This window comes from Ceratotherium simum, chromosome 35 (genome assembly GCF_057802395.1).
Source record: "Ceratotherium simum simum isolate JZ-2026a chromosome 35, ASM5780239v1, whole genome shotgun sequence".
NCBI lineage: Eukaryota > Metazoa > Chordata > Mammalia > Perissodactyla > Rhinocerotidae > Ceratotherium > Ceratotherium simum.
Genome location: NC_141934.1, coordinates 14,315,970 through 14,331,498, shown reverse-complemented (window position 1 = coordinate 14,331,498; position 15,529 = coordinate 14,315,970). Strand labels below are relative to the sequence as shown.

General features: G+C 47.0%; 2 protein-coding genes across 11 annotated transcripts in view; one reads left to right on the top strand and one right to left on the bottom strand.

Moving 5' to 3' along the window:
- UBE3B (ubiquitin protein ligase E3B) overlaps nucleotides 1-7,706 on the bottom strand; it is a 54,322-nt gene extending 46,616 nt beyond the window's left edge. For 2 of the 8 annotated variants that reach the window (XM_087424071.1, XM_087424078.1), the window contains exons 1-7: nucleotides 7,442-7,590; nucleotides 5,803-5,949; nucleotides 3,980-4,082; nucleotides 2,493-2,674; nucleotides 2,223-2,343; nucleotides 805-864; nucleotides 288-392 (exon numbers count right to left, since the gene is read on the bottom strand). In XM_087424071.1, the coding sequence (XP_087280197.1) occupies nucleotides 288-392; nucleotides 805-864; nucleotides 2,223-2,343; nucleotides 2,493-2,653 (447 nt within the window). In that variant the 5' untranslated portion in view covers nucleotides 2,654-2,674; nucleotides 3,980-4,082; nucleotides 5,803-5,949; nucleotides 7,442-7,590. Of the gene's footprint in view, nucleotides 1-287; nucleotides 393-804; nucleotides 865-2,222; nucleotides 2,344-2,492; nucleotides 2,675-3,979; nucleotides 4,083-5,802; nucleotides 5,950-7,407; nucleotides 7,594-7,681 lie in introns of those variants that run through there. The other 6 variants (XM_087424075.1, XM_087424074.1, XM_087424073.1 and 3 more) reach the window with 6 other exon arrangements.
- A 162-nt stretch (nucleotides 7,707-7,868) lies between these two features.
- The window catches only part of KCTD10 (potassium channel tetramerization domain containing 10), a 30,695-nt gene continuing 23,034 nt past the window's right edge, over nucleotides 7,869-15,529 (top strand). For 2 of the 3 annotated variants that reach the window (XM_087424079.1, XM_087424080.1), the window contains exons 1-2: nucleotides 12,969-13,056; nucleotides 13,937-14,150. In XM_087424079.1, coding sequence (XP_087280205.1) covers nucleotides 13,045-13,056; nucleotides 13,937-14,150 — 226 coding nt within the window. In that variant the 5' untranslated portion in view covers nucleotides 12,969-13,044. Of the gene's footprint in view, nucleotides 7,982-12,968; nucleotides 13,057-13,936; nucleotides 14,151-15,529 lie in introns of those variants that run through there. The other variant, XM_014787043.2, reaches the window with a different exon arrangement.

Here is a 15,529-nt window from a genome sequence, read left to right as displayed (position 1 = left end):
CCTCAGCAAAAAGAGGAGGATTGGCATGGATGTTAGCTCAGGGTTGATATTCCTCAAAAAGAAACAAAAAACAAAATACTGTACACGAAAGAAGGGCTCATATTGATAACAGTATCGAACTTGTTCTCTCCTAGGACATGGGCTCTAATAATTCCTCACTGGATTCTGACTGATAGATCCCCAAAGGTACACCTATGAGGGAACCACGAGGACTCTGAAAACATATTCTAAAGGCCTCAAATAGGAAGGATATATTTATGGTTTTTGTTGTTGTTGTCTTTTTTTACCTTGAGCTGCTGAAGACACTGGCAGCAATACCACAGAATGTCTTTGATCTGTTTAATCCATAGGAGGGTGAGATCCTTGGAAAGAGCCAGGGACACATACCACACCTACAAGCAGACAAAATAGAAATGTAATGGGTAGTTACAGGGATCAAATTACATTATGTAATTATGTTCTAGCTACTGGAATGGGACCATTCAGCTAGGTCCAGTGCCAGATAAGGCAGTGGGGATGAGTGGATGAATAACAAGCAAAGAGGACTTATTTTAACACTAAAGCTAAAGATAAAATAGCCTAGTATGGGAATTGACCATTCTGAGTAAGAGGCAAGAGCAGAACAGCTTCCTGGATAACAAAGAGACTAAGGTAATCAGTTGTACTTTGTTAGTATTTTTGATCCATTACTTATTTGTGTATGTGTGTGAATTAACAGAGTCATAACATTCAACAGGATCTTTCGGAGCCAAATAGGCTGGCTTGAGAGCTTGTGGGAGACTTTCCAGCTCCCATCCCACTTACCTTGGGTTCGTTCTCAGCATCCATGCTGCTCAGGATGCAGCGACACAACTTCTCAAATCTCTGCAAAGAGGCAGAACGGGGGTTATAAATTCTCACAACTAATGGAGAAATGGGAAAGAAGCAAATGTTCAGTGGGCACTTGGCATGTGTAGGCATTATGTCAGGTGACTCACATACGTGATCATACTTAATGCCTTCTCACAGATGTGGAAACTGAGGATCACAAAGGCTAAAGAAAGGCCCTCACACTGGTGGCCCACAGGCTGGGTAGGCCCTACGCATGTGTTTAGATTGGGGTTCCTTTTGAAAAACAAATCAATCTGGTGAACTGGGCTTGGTTTTCTGCAGACGAGCAGCTGTCTCCTAAACCATGCTCTCCTGTCTGCCATTTCGTAAGTACCATGGACACTGACTTTCCCCTCACAAACTGTCATATCATCACTTTTATCTTGCAATGCAAAAGGAAGAAAAGTGGAAACTGGAAACCGGGTTACACTCTGGCTTTACCAACCCTGGATCCACCCTTAAAAGTGGTGTGGCCCTGGGTGGCCCTCCACCACACTGAGCTGCAGTTTCCTCTTCTGTAAACAGGGGTCACCTCACTGTGCCTGCCTGTCCTCATCTACCTGACCGTGTGCCAGCACACTACTCTCTCTCCTACTGGGCTACAGGCTCCATGAGGCTAGAGACCTTGTCCATCTTGTTTCCTTCTGGGGCCCCAGTGCCCAGGTCTGGCACAATGTGAAGCTCAGCAATAGAATGCCTAACCCCTGGTGACAGAGTCACTCCTCAATGGTATTGTTAGTACTTTACAGGTAACTAGCTGCTTCCCTGGCATTGTATCTTCTAGGCTGATCATTCTAATCCCAAAGGTACAACTGGCATGTTTTGTTTGGTTTGCAGATTTTAAAAGACATTTCAAATTAGCTACCAATTTTCACAAATTAGAAAACTGAGCGTAAAGATCTCCAGCATCTCTTTACAAAATCAGAGTATCAGTCCATCACTGACTGGACCCAAGCAGCAGCAGCCCTGGATGGGCAAACCACAGACCCCATGACTCCCTCTGATGTCCTCCCCACTACCACCTGTCAGTTACCATTTATTATGACTTGTATTATGTTTTGTCTCATAAATGGCTTCTTTCACTCATTTGCCTAACCTGCCTGACTCCTGTATGCATCTGAGTCCAAGTGCTTGTAATATGCAATGTGAAAAGAATTGTGACGATTTCCAGAAGCACTGGACATAATCCCTATAAAACACATCCCACGGAAACAAAACGGGCAGAATGTAGGGGTAACAGAACCTATCTCACAGAGGTGCTGTAAGGACTAAATGAGTTAATATTCATAAAATACTTACAAAAAGACCTGGCAGATAGTAAGCACGATGTATGTTTCCTATTATTATTTTACCTCATTATCCTCTTTAATTCTGAACAAGAACAGCAGTTTCCTGGCAATCTTAAAAATACAAAGTGCACTTCTTTTACTGGACCCCGAGTCATCTGCCGTAAAAAACTCATCAATCTCTCTCCTAAGGAGGGAAGGGTAAAAAAAGGCATTTTTAATTAGGAGCTCATGGCAGCTGGACGGCTTTTTAAGAACTGTAAGTGAAAAATGCAATCCTTTCTTGCTATTAATTGGGAGCAAGAGAAAACGTACAGAGGGGTTCTTGGTACCCACCTGATTTCTCTCCTCAGTCGACGCCGACAGAGAAAACTCCGGACGTGGGCCTGAATCTCCACGGCTGCCCGCTCCCGCTCCTTCTGCACAAGCCTTTCCTCACGAGCCTGACGGGCTCTATCGATGAACCATGCTCTCGAGGTCTGAGAAACGGTGAACATGTTTGCAAACTCACACAAACCCTGCAAGAACAATGGCGAGTGGCTAGTGTAGGTCATTATGTGAAAAACACACAGAAAGGAGTTCACGAGCCAAGGGCGGGCAGGGACTTCGGTGGCAGCAGAGAGCTACTCAGGACCCTCCAGCACCTTCCAAAGAGCTAATAGCTCTCCTGGCACAAGTCCCAACTTCCTATCAGCTCCTTTCATGCAACGCACCAAGACCAGCAATGCTTTTTCCTGTATTAAATAATTACATTTTCTTAGGAGAAAGAGCACAGAACCTGGCATCAGGTACAGGCTCTGTAATCGCTAATGAACAAAGCACAAATCGATTTCATCCACAAAGCTCTAAGTCAAACCAGGCATCCTCTAAGTCAAAGTTTCCTAGATATTTGCATTTTCTGGAATAGTCCACAACATTTCAGATGCCAAAACTGAGCAGTCAACTTTTACTTTGCCAAGTAAAGATCTGAAGGAAAATATCAAACATGATTATTTACTGTCACCATTATTTTATTTATCCGTTCAGTCAACAAATATTTACTGGTATCTATGTTGTGTCCAGCACAAAAGACGCCTTTCATTTTTCAAAAAAGGGCCATTTTAACACTACAGAAGCCAAAGGCACATGATTCCAGAATGCAAGACAACCCACTAACTTGAATACTTTTTGTTTTATGTATAACTTGTAATGTTGTCCTTACTGTCCCCGTCCTGCCAAGGCCTGATGAACACTTCAGAGCAGAACTGCTCCCATCCACTGACTGGCACATTTTGGACAGAGGCTCTCAATTATCCATTATATTTTTATCTAAATCACCAGCAATCGTCTTTTCCCAAAAGATGGTTTTGGCTATCAGCCTAGAGCACACAGCACTGGTCCACGGAGCCTCCTATACTGAGATGACTTCTTTAGATGCTTGATAACTTTGTCATTCTATCCAAAATACCTAATCAGCCCAGCAGACAAAAGGACTGAAATGAATTATTCAGAAATCCAGACTTCTTGAAAACAATCTCTTTATTAGGTTACTTCACTCAAAGCAGTGCCCACATGAAAACATCATCAAGAATAAAAAGCTCACATGAGGCTCTTCCCATGTCAACATATTGGGGGACTTCTATGGCCCCTTTTCAACACTGATTCACATCTGTTAAACAACAAGCCTTTTCTAACATGTGGGTCTCTCATCAGAAATTCTCAAAACAAATTAATGTAGCCCTCCTGACTACAGAAGGGAGAGTAAGAAGACAGGAGAGAAAAAGCTAACTGCCTTCTGAATCATTTACACTTTCTGCCCCAGCAGTGGAAGTCTGGAGACTCACCTGAGGACCCGCCTGTGATGCAGAAATGCCAGGTAATCATTAGTGATCTTGCACAGGACTCACAGCTGAGGGCAGCTTCTCGCTTCAGAGGAGCTTGTCTTTTCTGTCAGAGACAGAAGAAAACAAGTCCAGATTTAAGGTTAAGTTTTATAAGTAGGGCATCATACATCTTCCTCCTTGAGTAAAACTAATAAAAACAGTGACTTTGGTTTTAAAAAAACAACACTGTCTCCTCTTTAGTCACTGTCCAATCTAAATATTAGACTGTATCTCCCCAGTCCTCACAGTTCAAAGGGAATATGTTGAAAATAATTCCAAAGAAGTTGTTGAATTAAAGCTGTACATGCTTTGTGATAGCAAGCAAGAATAACACAGGGGATGGGGCGTTAAAAAGCCACTGAAAATCATGTTTGACATTTTTAATGATACAGAAGAATGTTTACGCCTAAGAAATGAAAAAAGGGCTGGCTGTGAACCAGCATGATCCCAATTATATAATGAAAAAGAAAAATGCATGTGCACACATAGATACAAAACTGGGAAAAAATACACCAAGATGTTAAGAATGGCTGTTTAGAGGTAGTGGAATTGTGGGAAATTTTGCTTCCTTAACTAGTCTGTCTTCTAAATGTTCCATAGAAAGCCCGTGGTGAGGTGACTTGGCACTGTGAGAGGCACACGTGCTTTGGAGTCACCGGGAGCTGGAGCCAGTCCCTGGCTCTGCCATGTACTGCAGGGAGACGTCTCAGAGCCCTTCTGCCTTCATCTGTTAATTGGTTCAGAGGCCGATCACGAGGACTAAATGAGATGATGTACATCAAGTACCTACTGAGGTAGCTGACAGAGTGCCGAGTCAACACATCTGATTGATGGATTATTTTTATAAACACAAAGATTTTCTTTTTTTAAACTCTTCAGCAGAGGCTCCCATATGTACAGTCACTAAGGTTCTTTGGGTAGGAAATAATGCTGGGACCCTTACACTCCGCATTCATTGAATTTCTTCCTACCCCTGGATACACGAGGAATCACCAGTCCTGTCACTTGGACTATGAACTCTTGGCCCTGTTTAGATTGGGTAACAGCTTCAAGCTTCTGAGAGCTGCAAATGAGGAGGGCCCAAGCCATGAGCACAATGGTACGCTCTTTCCTCAACATGTAAACAGTTGCTCATTTGGGGGGCAGGAGGGCAGAGAAAAGGGAGCCTCTTCCCAATGGAAAATGAGGAGGCTGCACGCAATCCGTGACTAAGTACTCTAAGACTATCTCAAAACTTGAAGTTCTCCGAGGGGGCCTTGCAGGTTAAGATCTCTTCCTTGAGATTATCATCCCCTCAGCAATGCTATCTGTTGGTTTCTATTTATTTATTTATTTTTGTGTGTGAGGAAGATCAGCCCTGAGCTAACATCCATGCCAATCCTCCTCTTTTTGCTGAGGAAGGCCGGCCCTGAGCTAACATCTATTGCCGATCCTCCTCCTTTTTTTTTTCCCCTTTTTCTCCCCAAAGTCCCAGTAGATAGTTGTATGTCATAGTTGCACATCCTTCTAGTTGCTGTATGTGGGACGCCACCTCAGCATGGCCCGACAAGCAGTGTGTTGGTGCGCACCCGGGATCCGAACCCGGGCCGCCAGTAGCGGAGCGCGCACACTTAACCACTAAGCCACCGGGCTGGCCCCCTATATGTTGGTTTCTGTTTACACCATATAACAGTCTATACTTGGCAGTTTTTCTAATTCTTTTTTATTCACCTCCTCTACCTGCCTAGTGTCTACTACAGTTCATCAATCAAATAAATACTTCATGATGTGTCGTAAGTACTTACTCTGCTAAACGCCACGGAGAATCAAAGAGGCTGTGTGTAGTAGAAAAAGCCTTGGATCAAAGTTATGATCCAGATTGGCTCTTTTTAGCTCCAACTCTACATCATTTGGCCAAGTTACTTATCTTCTCTAGGCCTCAGTTTCCTTACCTGTAAATTGAGGATAATAATAGTACCTACATCCTAGGGTCAATAAAAGGATTAAATGAAATACTTACGCCTCTTATACCTCAATTTAGTCATCATGACACCGTGATTAGGATTAAATGGGAAAATATTAATAAGGAGTATCTGAAAGCAGAGAGCATGTAAGTGAGCCTACTGTATTGTCATCAAGAAGCTTACAATCCAGTTAGGGAAACAACAATGATATAGGTGGAAAGATTAAAAAACAAGAAGTGGGTGATAACCAAGGTCACCTGAAAAGCAAATGGAAAACATATTGACTGAGTATCCACTATGTGTCAAATCCTTTCTATGTGATCTCATCTAACAAGAACAGCAACCCTGTGAGATCATTTAGTATCTCCCACAGTCCACGTGAGACCACTAGTAAGGGGCAGAGCCAAGATTTTAATACTAAGAGACAGGACTCAACCTCTTCTCTATTTCTGTATTCTCACAAAACCTGCTCAAAATCAGTCTTTTCTGGATGAGGCCAACTTTACGGAGAACTATGAAAAAACACGACAGTCCAGAATATTGTCCAAAGACGAAGCACCATAAATACCAACTGCTGACTGAGCCCAAAAGGATTCTCCCCGTATGGGGGGAATAGCTGGGCAGCCAGGTTTAACGACCACCACCATTCCTTAAGGGCAGATCATGTATCAGACACTTTACAGATATTTAACCAACAATACTATCAGGCCTCAATAGTCTAATATTTTAAGAATAGGCATCAAAACTTAGACTATTAACAATAATAGCTATCATTCATGGAAGGCTACTATAATGGATGCGTTATCAATCCCAGCTTCACACAGAGAAAATGAAATGTAGAGAGGGGACATGACTTGTCAGAGGTCACTAGACTCCTGAATTTGAACCCATGCCTAACTCCAGAACAATTATTTATTTTAAGTGAAACAGACAAGATCCAGGGACTCCCCCACCTACAGAACGGCAAAGAAAAGCTGAGAACGCAAAGCCGCCGGTGGGGCTAGGTCAGAGTCAAATTATGACCAAGTTTTTCTTTATTGATACCATTAACACCAGCTGCCTTTATTGAGAACTGAGCGTCAAGCACGGTACCAAAACTTGTATTACACAACACCCTCTGTGAAATGAGCTAATTACTCCATTTTACAGAGGAGGAAACTGAGGCTCAGAGAGGTGAGGGGAGCCACCGCATATCACACAGTGAGTGAATAGGATCTGAACTCCTGAGGCCAGCGTCTTTCCTCCGACAACCACAATAACACATTTTTTTCACCCAGCATTAGTCCGTTTACAAAGGCCTATCGCCCCAGACATGAGAAGTGGTGGAAAAGGCCACGGAGAGACCCCTTGGAGCCCGAAAGCCAACCCCCAGTACCTGCCCCTCCGACCAGGAGAATCAGGGACGGGCCCCAGGGCCACCTCCCGCAAAGTCCCCGGCCCCACCACCTGAAGAAGCCACGACCCTGTTCCCACTCGCTACCCGCAGGCCGTAGACCTTTATCCGCTCCAGGCCCCCGCGCACGGGGTGGGCGCCACAGCTACCGCCGGCTCAGCCCAATACCCCGGAGCTCTGCCAGACCCGGGGCAGCGGCCGAAGCCCGACCGCCATCTTGCCCCGGGGTGTTAGCTCTGAGAGCTCCGCCGGGAAGCAACCATCCAGTTCCGGGAAACGACAGTTCCGCAGAGTTTCTTCGCCCGGGGAAGGAAAACGTCCCCGCACCTGTCCTCCTCTCTGGAAGCTGAAAAGGCGGAGCATTCAGGAGCAGGATAAATCCCTGACCCAGCCAAGAGGAGTTACAACCCGTCCCGGCAGCCGAGGTTGGAAGCAAAGCGACCGACGTCGAGGCGCACCACGGACCCTTTAGGAAGGTGCCCTCTGCGGGGCGGAAGTGGGGCGCCCTCTGCGGACAGCGGAAGTGCCCGCCCCGGCCCCGCCTCCGCCCCCGGCTCACGCGAGCTGGGTGTTTCCTGCCTCTCTCAGTCCGGGCTTGGAGACTCCGGCGTCCTCCGACTTTTCATGGTAAGGAGGGCGGTGGCCCCGACTGGGGGCTCTGGGCGGCCGAGAGAGCGGGGCAGAGGCAGAGGAGAGGGGGCAGGGACCGAGAGGAGGGGGCGCGAGGAGGAGCTGTCGCCGTAGGGGAGAGGCGGTGGGGGGATTGGTTGGGGGCGAGGCCGGGGTGGGGGAAGGGCTTTGGGTGCAGAATTGGGAGGATCCCTGGCTGTGGGGGATGCGGGAAAGGGCATTGGGGCCTGGGGAGTAGATACGTGTGTGGGTGAGTATGGAGGGCGGTCTCTTAGAGGTTCCAACCTTGAGAGGTTGTTGGAAATGGGAATTGGTGATTCTGAAGAGAACAAAGAGATTCATTGAGACGAACATTTGAGGTGGAAAATGAGGACCGGGGGGCGGGGGGATGAGGATTTAGTGGAGGTTGTGAAGGAGAATGGGTAGGTTATGAGAGGGAGAAGTGGGATTCCTTGGGGCGGAGCGTTTGGTGTTTGGGGGGAGTTACGGCTGGAGTCTCTGGGTTTCGGGAAAGCGGGGAAGTGGGGAAGGGGCTTCCAGGTGCGTCTGAACACCTGGGCGAGTGGAGGAAAGAAACAGCGAGCCGGCGAGAGGGTGTGCGTTCGGTGCTTGGAACTCCGCGGGGCGTGCCAGGGGCTGGAGGTCAGGGTGTCTTCACCACGGAGTCCAGCTCCTTAACTGGCGCCTGGGTACCTATCTAGTCACTTCCCTTGAGGCCCAAGGTGGCCACACCTAAGGAGCTGGGGATGTTTCACAGGGTGTCTCCCAGCTGTGGGAAGGAAGGTTTCTGTGTGCTTGGACTCCTTCAAGGGTCTGTTCCTTGAATAGCTCTTTGTCCCTGGGTGGGAATGACCAAAATTCAGTCCAGACCCTCTTTTTACTTGTTTGCCCCGTCTCTTCCCTAGAAAGTGCAGTCTTTAGGGAAGATCAGTCCCAAGGACGCTGCTAAAGAAAAATTGATCAACCTGTATCTGACTTTGGTCTGCTCCATTTTGTGCAATAGAAGGATCACCTGAGGAGAAAAAGGCACAAACCAGTGGTTCTCAAACTGGGGTCCCCAAAACAGCAGCATCACCTGGGATCTTGTTAGAAGGGGCCAACTTTTCAAGCCCTGCCACAGACCACTGAATCAGTCTGGGGGTGGGGCCCAGCAATCTGTTTTAACAAGCCCTGCAGGGGATTAGAGGAATGATTTCTTGATTTGGGCTGTGTAATGACAGCGGCCTGAGAGTGGGAGTCAGAGGACCCTAATAGTTTTGATTCTTAATTTTCTCCCCTAAAAAGTGGGATTGATGATAACCTTTTCCTCGCTAGACCATTGAGAGAAATAGGCCAATAGTTAGTGTGCTAAACACAGGAAGGGAAGGGAGTTCAGCAGAACACTTGGAAATGGCAGTAGCTGTCCTTTAAGTAAGTCTTGGATGCAAAATAATGATACAGTTATGTGGCGGGGTGACAGCAGACTTTTCTGAGTTGTAGAAATGCCCTCAGTTTGGGCAAGATTTACAATTAGCTCAAGGCAGTGACTCTTAGATCTAGCTGGTTAAACAAACACCTTAGCTTTGTGGCTCTGCTCTGGCCACACATTAATATCACCTGAAGAGCTTTTTAAACTAGTTGCTGAGCTGCCACGCCCCTCCCCTCCCCAATTTGATTACTTGTTCTGGGGTAAAGTCCAGGCATCAGTACTACTTTTTTTTTTTTTTTTTGGCTGAGGAAGATTTGCCCTGAGCTGACATCTGTGCCAGTCCTCCTGTGTTTTGTCTGTGGGTCGCCGCCACAGCATGGTCACTGAGGAGTGGTGTAGGTTCACGCCCGGGAACTGAACCCCTGCTGTCAAAGTGGAGTGTGCGGAACTAAACTGAACCACTAGGCCATGGGGCTGGCACAGGCATCAGTACTTTTTAAGCAGGCCCAGGTGGTTCTAGTACAGCCAGGGCTGGGAACCTCTGTTCTTAAGGAAAGCTTGAGGGGCAGAAGGGAAACTACACTAAGGACCGGGTGCCAAGTACTTTAACATTCGTTCCCTGAGGGTTATTAGGAAGATTATGGCTTTGACTTCATTTTGCAAGTTAAGAAACTGAGACTGGGTTAAACCACTTGTGTGAGCATCACACAGGAAGGGGTGGACCTGGGACTGCAGTCCAGCTTTGCCGAGCTCCCCATCAAACCTTCCACACATACACTTCCCCCAACACACACACACACACACACACACACACACACACACACACACACACACACAGGAGACAGGTCTACAGCGATTTGTATAGAAAACATCTACGGGAGAGGGATTTGGTGCCTTTTTTCCTGTTGTACTTGCCTGGGTCTCCTTTCAAGTCAACAGTCCCCCTCCAGCTGACTTTTATTTTTCAAGCATGTGTGCAGTTGCTTCCTGTCTGTGGCTCTGAAGCTGTGAAGTAGGGGCTTGCTTTTGTTTATGATGCTCTGGTTTGTTTTTATGCATAGTCAGGAATTCACTGGGCCAATAGAGCAAGAGGTTGGGGAGCTTCTCCAAGATCATGCAGTTAATTGTAGCCTAATTAAGGCATACAGAACTTTCTAGAACAGTGGGTTGCAATTTTGGCTGCATATTGGAATTACCTGGGGGAGTTTTAAAAGTTCTGTTGCCCATGCGACACTCCCAGACCAGTTACATGAGGATTTCCATGGGTAGGACCCAGGCATCAGTATTTTCTTAAGCTCCCCAGGGGATTCTGACGTGCCACCAAGTGGAGGGCCACTGTATACTCAGGGGAGATGGAAAAGAGAGAAGCCTTGAGTTATCCATCTAACTGGAATAGACTTCTTTTCTGATTGAATAGAAACAGTAACCAATACCTCTGGTATTAATTACCTCTCTGTTTGTTGTAACCAGTTTTGCTCTCTCCTGCCCCACCTCCCCAACCTCATTAATAATGAAATCAAACCTTTGAAACAAGTTAAAAAGCAGGATCCCAGTGGTGATGGCTGGGGAGTCCTCCGTAGAGAGGTTTGCTGTGAGAGGCTTCTTGTCTACTGCTTTGTGTCCTCAGCTCACTGTAACTCGGGCTCAGGGACGTGAACACAGCCAGAACGCTTTTTCCAAGGGCCTCTTCTAGTCTTGAGGAGACTGACCTTTGAAAGAGTGGGCTCCTGAGAGGTTCAGAGCTTTCTTTGTTCTGGAGTCTCAAGCTAGATCAGGGTGGTTCTGCCTTTACCTTGTAGTAATTCTGTTGGATGTCAGTAGAGCTGGAAATGATCTCCGAAGAGAAGATAATTTGAGACTTGGAGAGCATTCTCAAATAATCATAGGTTTGAGTGCTTCGTGTTTGAGTGTTTGCTCTGCGCCAGGCGCTGTGCTGAGTGCTCTCTGTGGTGTCCCTCACAGCAGCCCTGGGAGGAAGGTGCAGCTGTCCTCCCCATTTGATAGACGGGACTAGACTCACACGACTTGTCCGGACTCCCACAGCTGGTAAATGGCAGGGCTGGGGGCTTTCTGACTTCTAAACTCAAGCCCTTAGCCACACATTGCCTCCCATCTTTTTTCAGAGCTTTTTTGAACTTTCTAAAGAAGGAGAGTGGGTCCCTCCTGTCTCAGTTTTTATGTCATAGCTCTATATATACCAAGCATGACCATTGATAAAATCATGGGCTCCTGGTGATAAAATCATGGGCTCCAGGCCAGCCAGGACTTGCCCACGTCCTTCACTTGCTCTGTCCCAACTCACTTTGGGAAGTGACTGAACTTCTGTGGGTCATGGTATCTGAATCCACAAAGTGGAAAGAACAATAGCTGTCTTCCAGCATTGTTCGGATTTTTAAATGGTCGTACGTGGTGGTAGAAATTAAAACAAGGGTATCTTCCAGGTGGGAGGAGTAGGAAAGGGGCCTGGAGGGGCTTTCTGGGGCCATGGAAATGTTCTCTATCTTCATTGGAGTGGGGGCTACACAGATGCATATATTGACCAAAACTCATCCAACTCTACACTTAAAATACACTTTATTGTATGCAAATTATCTTTAAAAAGGTATTGGAAAGCAAAAAAAAGAACAAAATATATACTTGATGACTTTTTTCTCTGTCTTACGGTAGGTGCCTTAAAAAATGTTCCGCCATTTCCCAAAAACATTTATTTTTGTGTAAATTTAGATCTCAAAGGGTACTTTAAAAAGTATTTCCATTTTGGGGCAAATTTCCTTAACTAACCCCCCCCAAAAAAAAAAAAAACCCCAACTATAAGCCCTTTGTTTCCTTTCCAGGTCTTCAGAGTTTTTAGAAACTCCTCATTCGCATAAGCTGCTTCTATCATCCTATGGACAGAGTTTTTCTGGGGGAAATGGTTAGTGATAACTGTTAGTGTCGGGTCTCTGGGGACTGATTTCACAGGAAAGCTGGAAGAGCGGGGTCGCTGCTGCTTCTCTTGGCCTCTTTCTTGTATGTTTGGTGTCAGGCCACAGAGACTCCAGGTGAGCTAATCCTGAGCTTTTGAAAAGTTACCTTCTTCTGACGTTTTCACTTGATGACGCAGGAACAGTTTCTTGAGAAAACACTTTTGTTTCTAGGAGGCCGTTCTTCCTCTGTGTCACTCTGCAGGGCTGGAACACCAGTGCCCCAGTGGGTGATCTCCAGGCCCCTCTTTTGGGAGGATGAAGATCAAGAGGGTTGGCCATTGCCTCTGCTATTACCGGTGGATATGGGGCATCTCAGAGGATTTGGGCTTGCATTGGGTGATTTTGGGGAGGATTCAGGGAAGAGGGGCTTCGCTCTGCGTTGGAGGCTGTCAGGAAGCAGGGCTAATGCTGTGATTGGGTCTCAGTAATCCCAATTTTGAAGGCGGGAAGAATGGAATGGGGCTAAAGCTGTAATTGGTAAAGAACCAACAGTGACTCATAGTAGCCAGGATACAGGCATATTTGCTCATTTTTATGTTTTGGACGATGTTCTTGTTTTCATCGGTGTTCAGACATAATTATGGAGCGGTCTTATTTGTGTCTTGATCAGTCAGCCCCTGAGTGGCCTTGTCTGGCGGTGATGTGCTGTGAAATTGTTCGCGTTCAGTGGGAACACCAAGGCCCAGATGGACCCAGATGTGAGTGCCAGGCCAGGTCCCTGCTGTCAGGGGCTGCTTTCTCACTGCTGTGCCCAGATTCAGTAAAGAGTCAGCCCACTCTTGGACATCTTCTCCAGCTCTAGCATTTTACCTATTCAAGAAATGTTTTCTTTGAGTACACGTGTGCCAGGTGCTTGTCTCCTTTGCTACCCCTGCTTAAATCAGACACGTCTGTTTCTTTGAGATCTACCCGAGAGCTGGCAGTGCTGTTAGGAAGACGTCATCGGCTCTTGCTGTTTGGGGCGGTGCTGGTACAGGAAGTCTCTAATTTTGCAATAACTTGCTTCCAAGAGTTCTGATGTCTGTTTAGTCCTCAGAAACATTTTTTCCTTATAGGAAGTATTGGGAATGGTAATTGGGATCCCACTCAACTTCATAAAAGCTTATTTCACCTGTAATTCACCTGAAAGGTGGCACTTTTTTAGTTGTTCAGCGGTGCATGACAATAAGAAACAGAGACCTGGGCAGTGTCTTAGGCTGCTTTAGAATGCAGGCAGGGTGTTCATGTAAATGAGTAGCAGGCACAAAGGAAGTCCTTGTAACACAAGAATTAGTGGCACACTTGCGCCTACAGGGTCAGCAGGTGAGGTCAGTGTATGAGGCTGTCTGGACAGAGTTTGGGGCAGCCAATACCCCAGCTCCCACAAGTTGTTGCCCTGCTGGCCCAGTTGGCCTCTGATTCTAAGAGAAGCCAGAAGTCCAGATTTTTCTGTGAATTCTCCTGAGTTGTCACTGTTGGGAGCAGACTTTTAAATGCAGTATATACTTGGACTAAAGCAGAACACATCTGGAGGCCAGATTCAGGCAACTGGCTAAAAGGTGTTTCAGGCCTGGTGCCCTGTGTCTTCTCCCCTGGCAGGAAGAGATGTCAGGAGAAAGTGTGGTGAGCTCAGCGGTGCCAGCAGCTGCTACCCGCACCACTTCCTTCAAGGGCACAAGCCCCAGCTCCAAGTACGTGAAGCTGAACGTGGGCGGAGCCCTCTACTACACCACCATGCAGACGCTGACCAAGCAGGACACGATGCTGAAGGCCATGTTCAGCGGGCGCATGGAAGTGCTCACCGACAGTGAAGGTAAGCCCGCCCTCCAGACACTGGGGACGTGCTTGTGGTTGAGGGCTTCGATCTAGTTCAGAAGACCAACATTAAATGGGCAATTGTACATGCAGGGATGGGTTTCCTCTTGTGCTCAGTGTTATCACCGTGTGCAGGGAGCCTTGAGAGACTGGGTCTAATCTGGGGGGTGTGGTCAAGGAGGGCTTCCCTGAGGAAGTGACATTTAAACTGAGACCTTGGGGCCGGCCCTGTGGCTTGGCGGTTAAGTCCGCGCGCTCCGCTGCTGACGGCCCGGGTTCGGATCCTGGGCGCGCACTAACACACCGCTTCTCTGGCCATGCTGAGGCCGCGTCCCACATACAGCAACTAGAAGGATGTGCAGCTATGACATACAACTATCTACTGGGGCTTTGGGGGAAAAAATAAAAATAAATAAAAATTATAAAAAAAAATAAACTGAGACCTGAAGATGGGTAGGAGTCAGCCAGACAGGGACTCATAGTCTTGACTTGGTTGTTGATTTGCTGTGTGACTTGGAGAAAGTCCCTTCCCCACTCCAGGCCTCAGCTTCCTAAAATGGAGGCTGGACTAGCTCCTCGTTGATTTCCTTCCAGTTTTCTAAGCTATGATTCTGTGACTTCAGAGTGAGACTCAAGTGTGAGAGCAACATGAGCGTTTTCTTTGGACCCTTGTCCTTCTAGGGTGAGGTCTTGAGAGAGACTCACAGGCCTGAGTTTGAGTCACAGCTGCCCATTTAGTCTGGTGATCTTAATCAAGTTGTTTAACCTGTTCAGCCATCTGGCGAAGGAGCCCAATGATACCCACCTCGTGGGGCTCTTGGCACATAGTAAGTAGTCAATATATGTATATTCAGTGCATGTTTTTTTTTTCTCTTGGAAAAAGTCATGTTAGTAAAAGGCAAAGAACTATTTTAAATGGTCTTACCAGGGCCAGCCCAGTGGCATAGCGGTTAAGTTCGCACTCTCTGCTTCAGTGGCCCAGGGTTCGCAGGTTCGGATCCCGGGTGAGGACTGATGCACCGCTTGTCAAGCCACGCTGTGGCGGCATCACATATAAAGTAGAGGAAGATGGGCACGGATGTTAGCCTAGGGCCAATCTTCCTTAGCAAAAAGAGGAGGATTGGCAACAGATGTTAGCCCAGGGACAATCTTCCTCACAAAAAAATAAATAAAATAAAATGAAATGTGGGCCGGCCCCGTGGCTTAGTGGTTAAGTGTGCGCGCTCCGCTGGTGGCGGCCCGGGTTTGGATCCCAGGCATGCACCGACCACCGCTTCTCCGGCCATGCTGAGGCCACGTCCCACATACAGCAACTAGAGGGATGTGCAACTATGACATACAACTATCTACTGGGGCTTTGGGGAAAAAAAAAGGAGG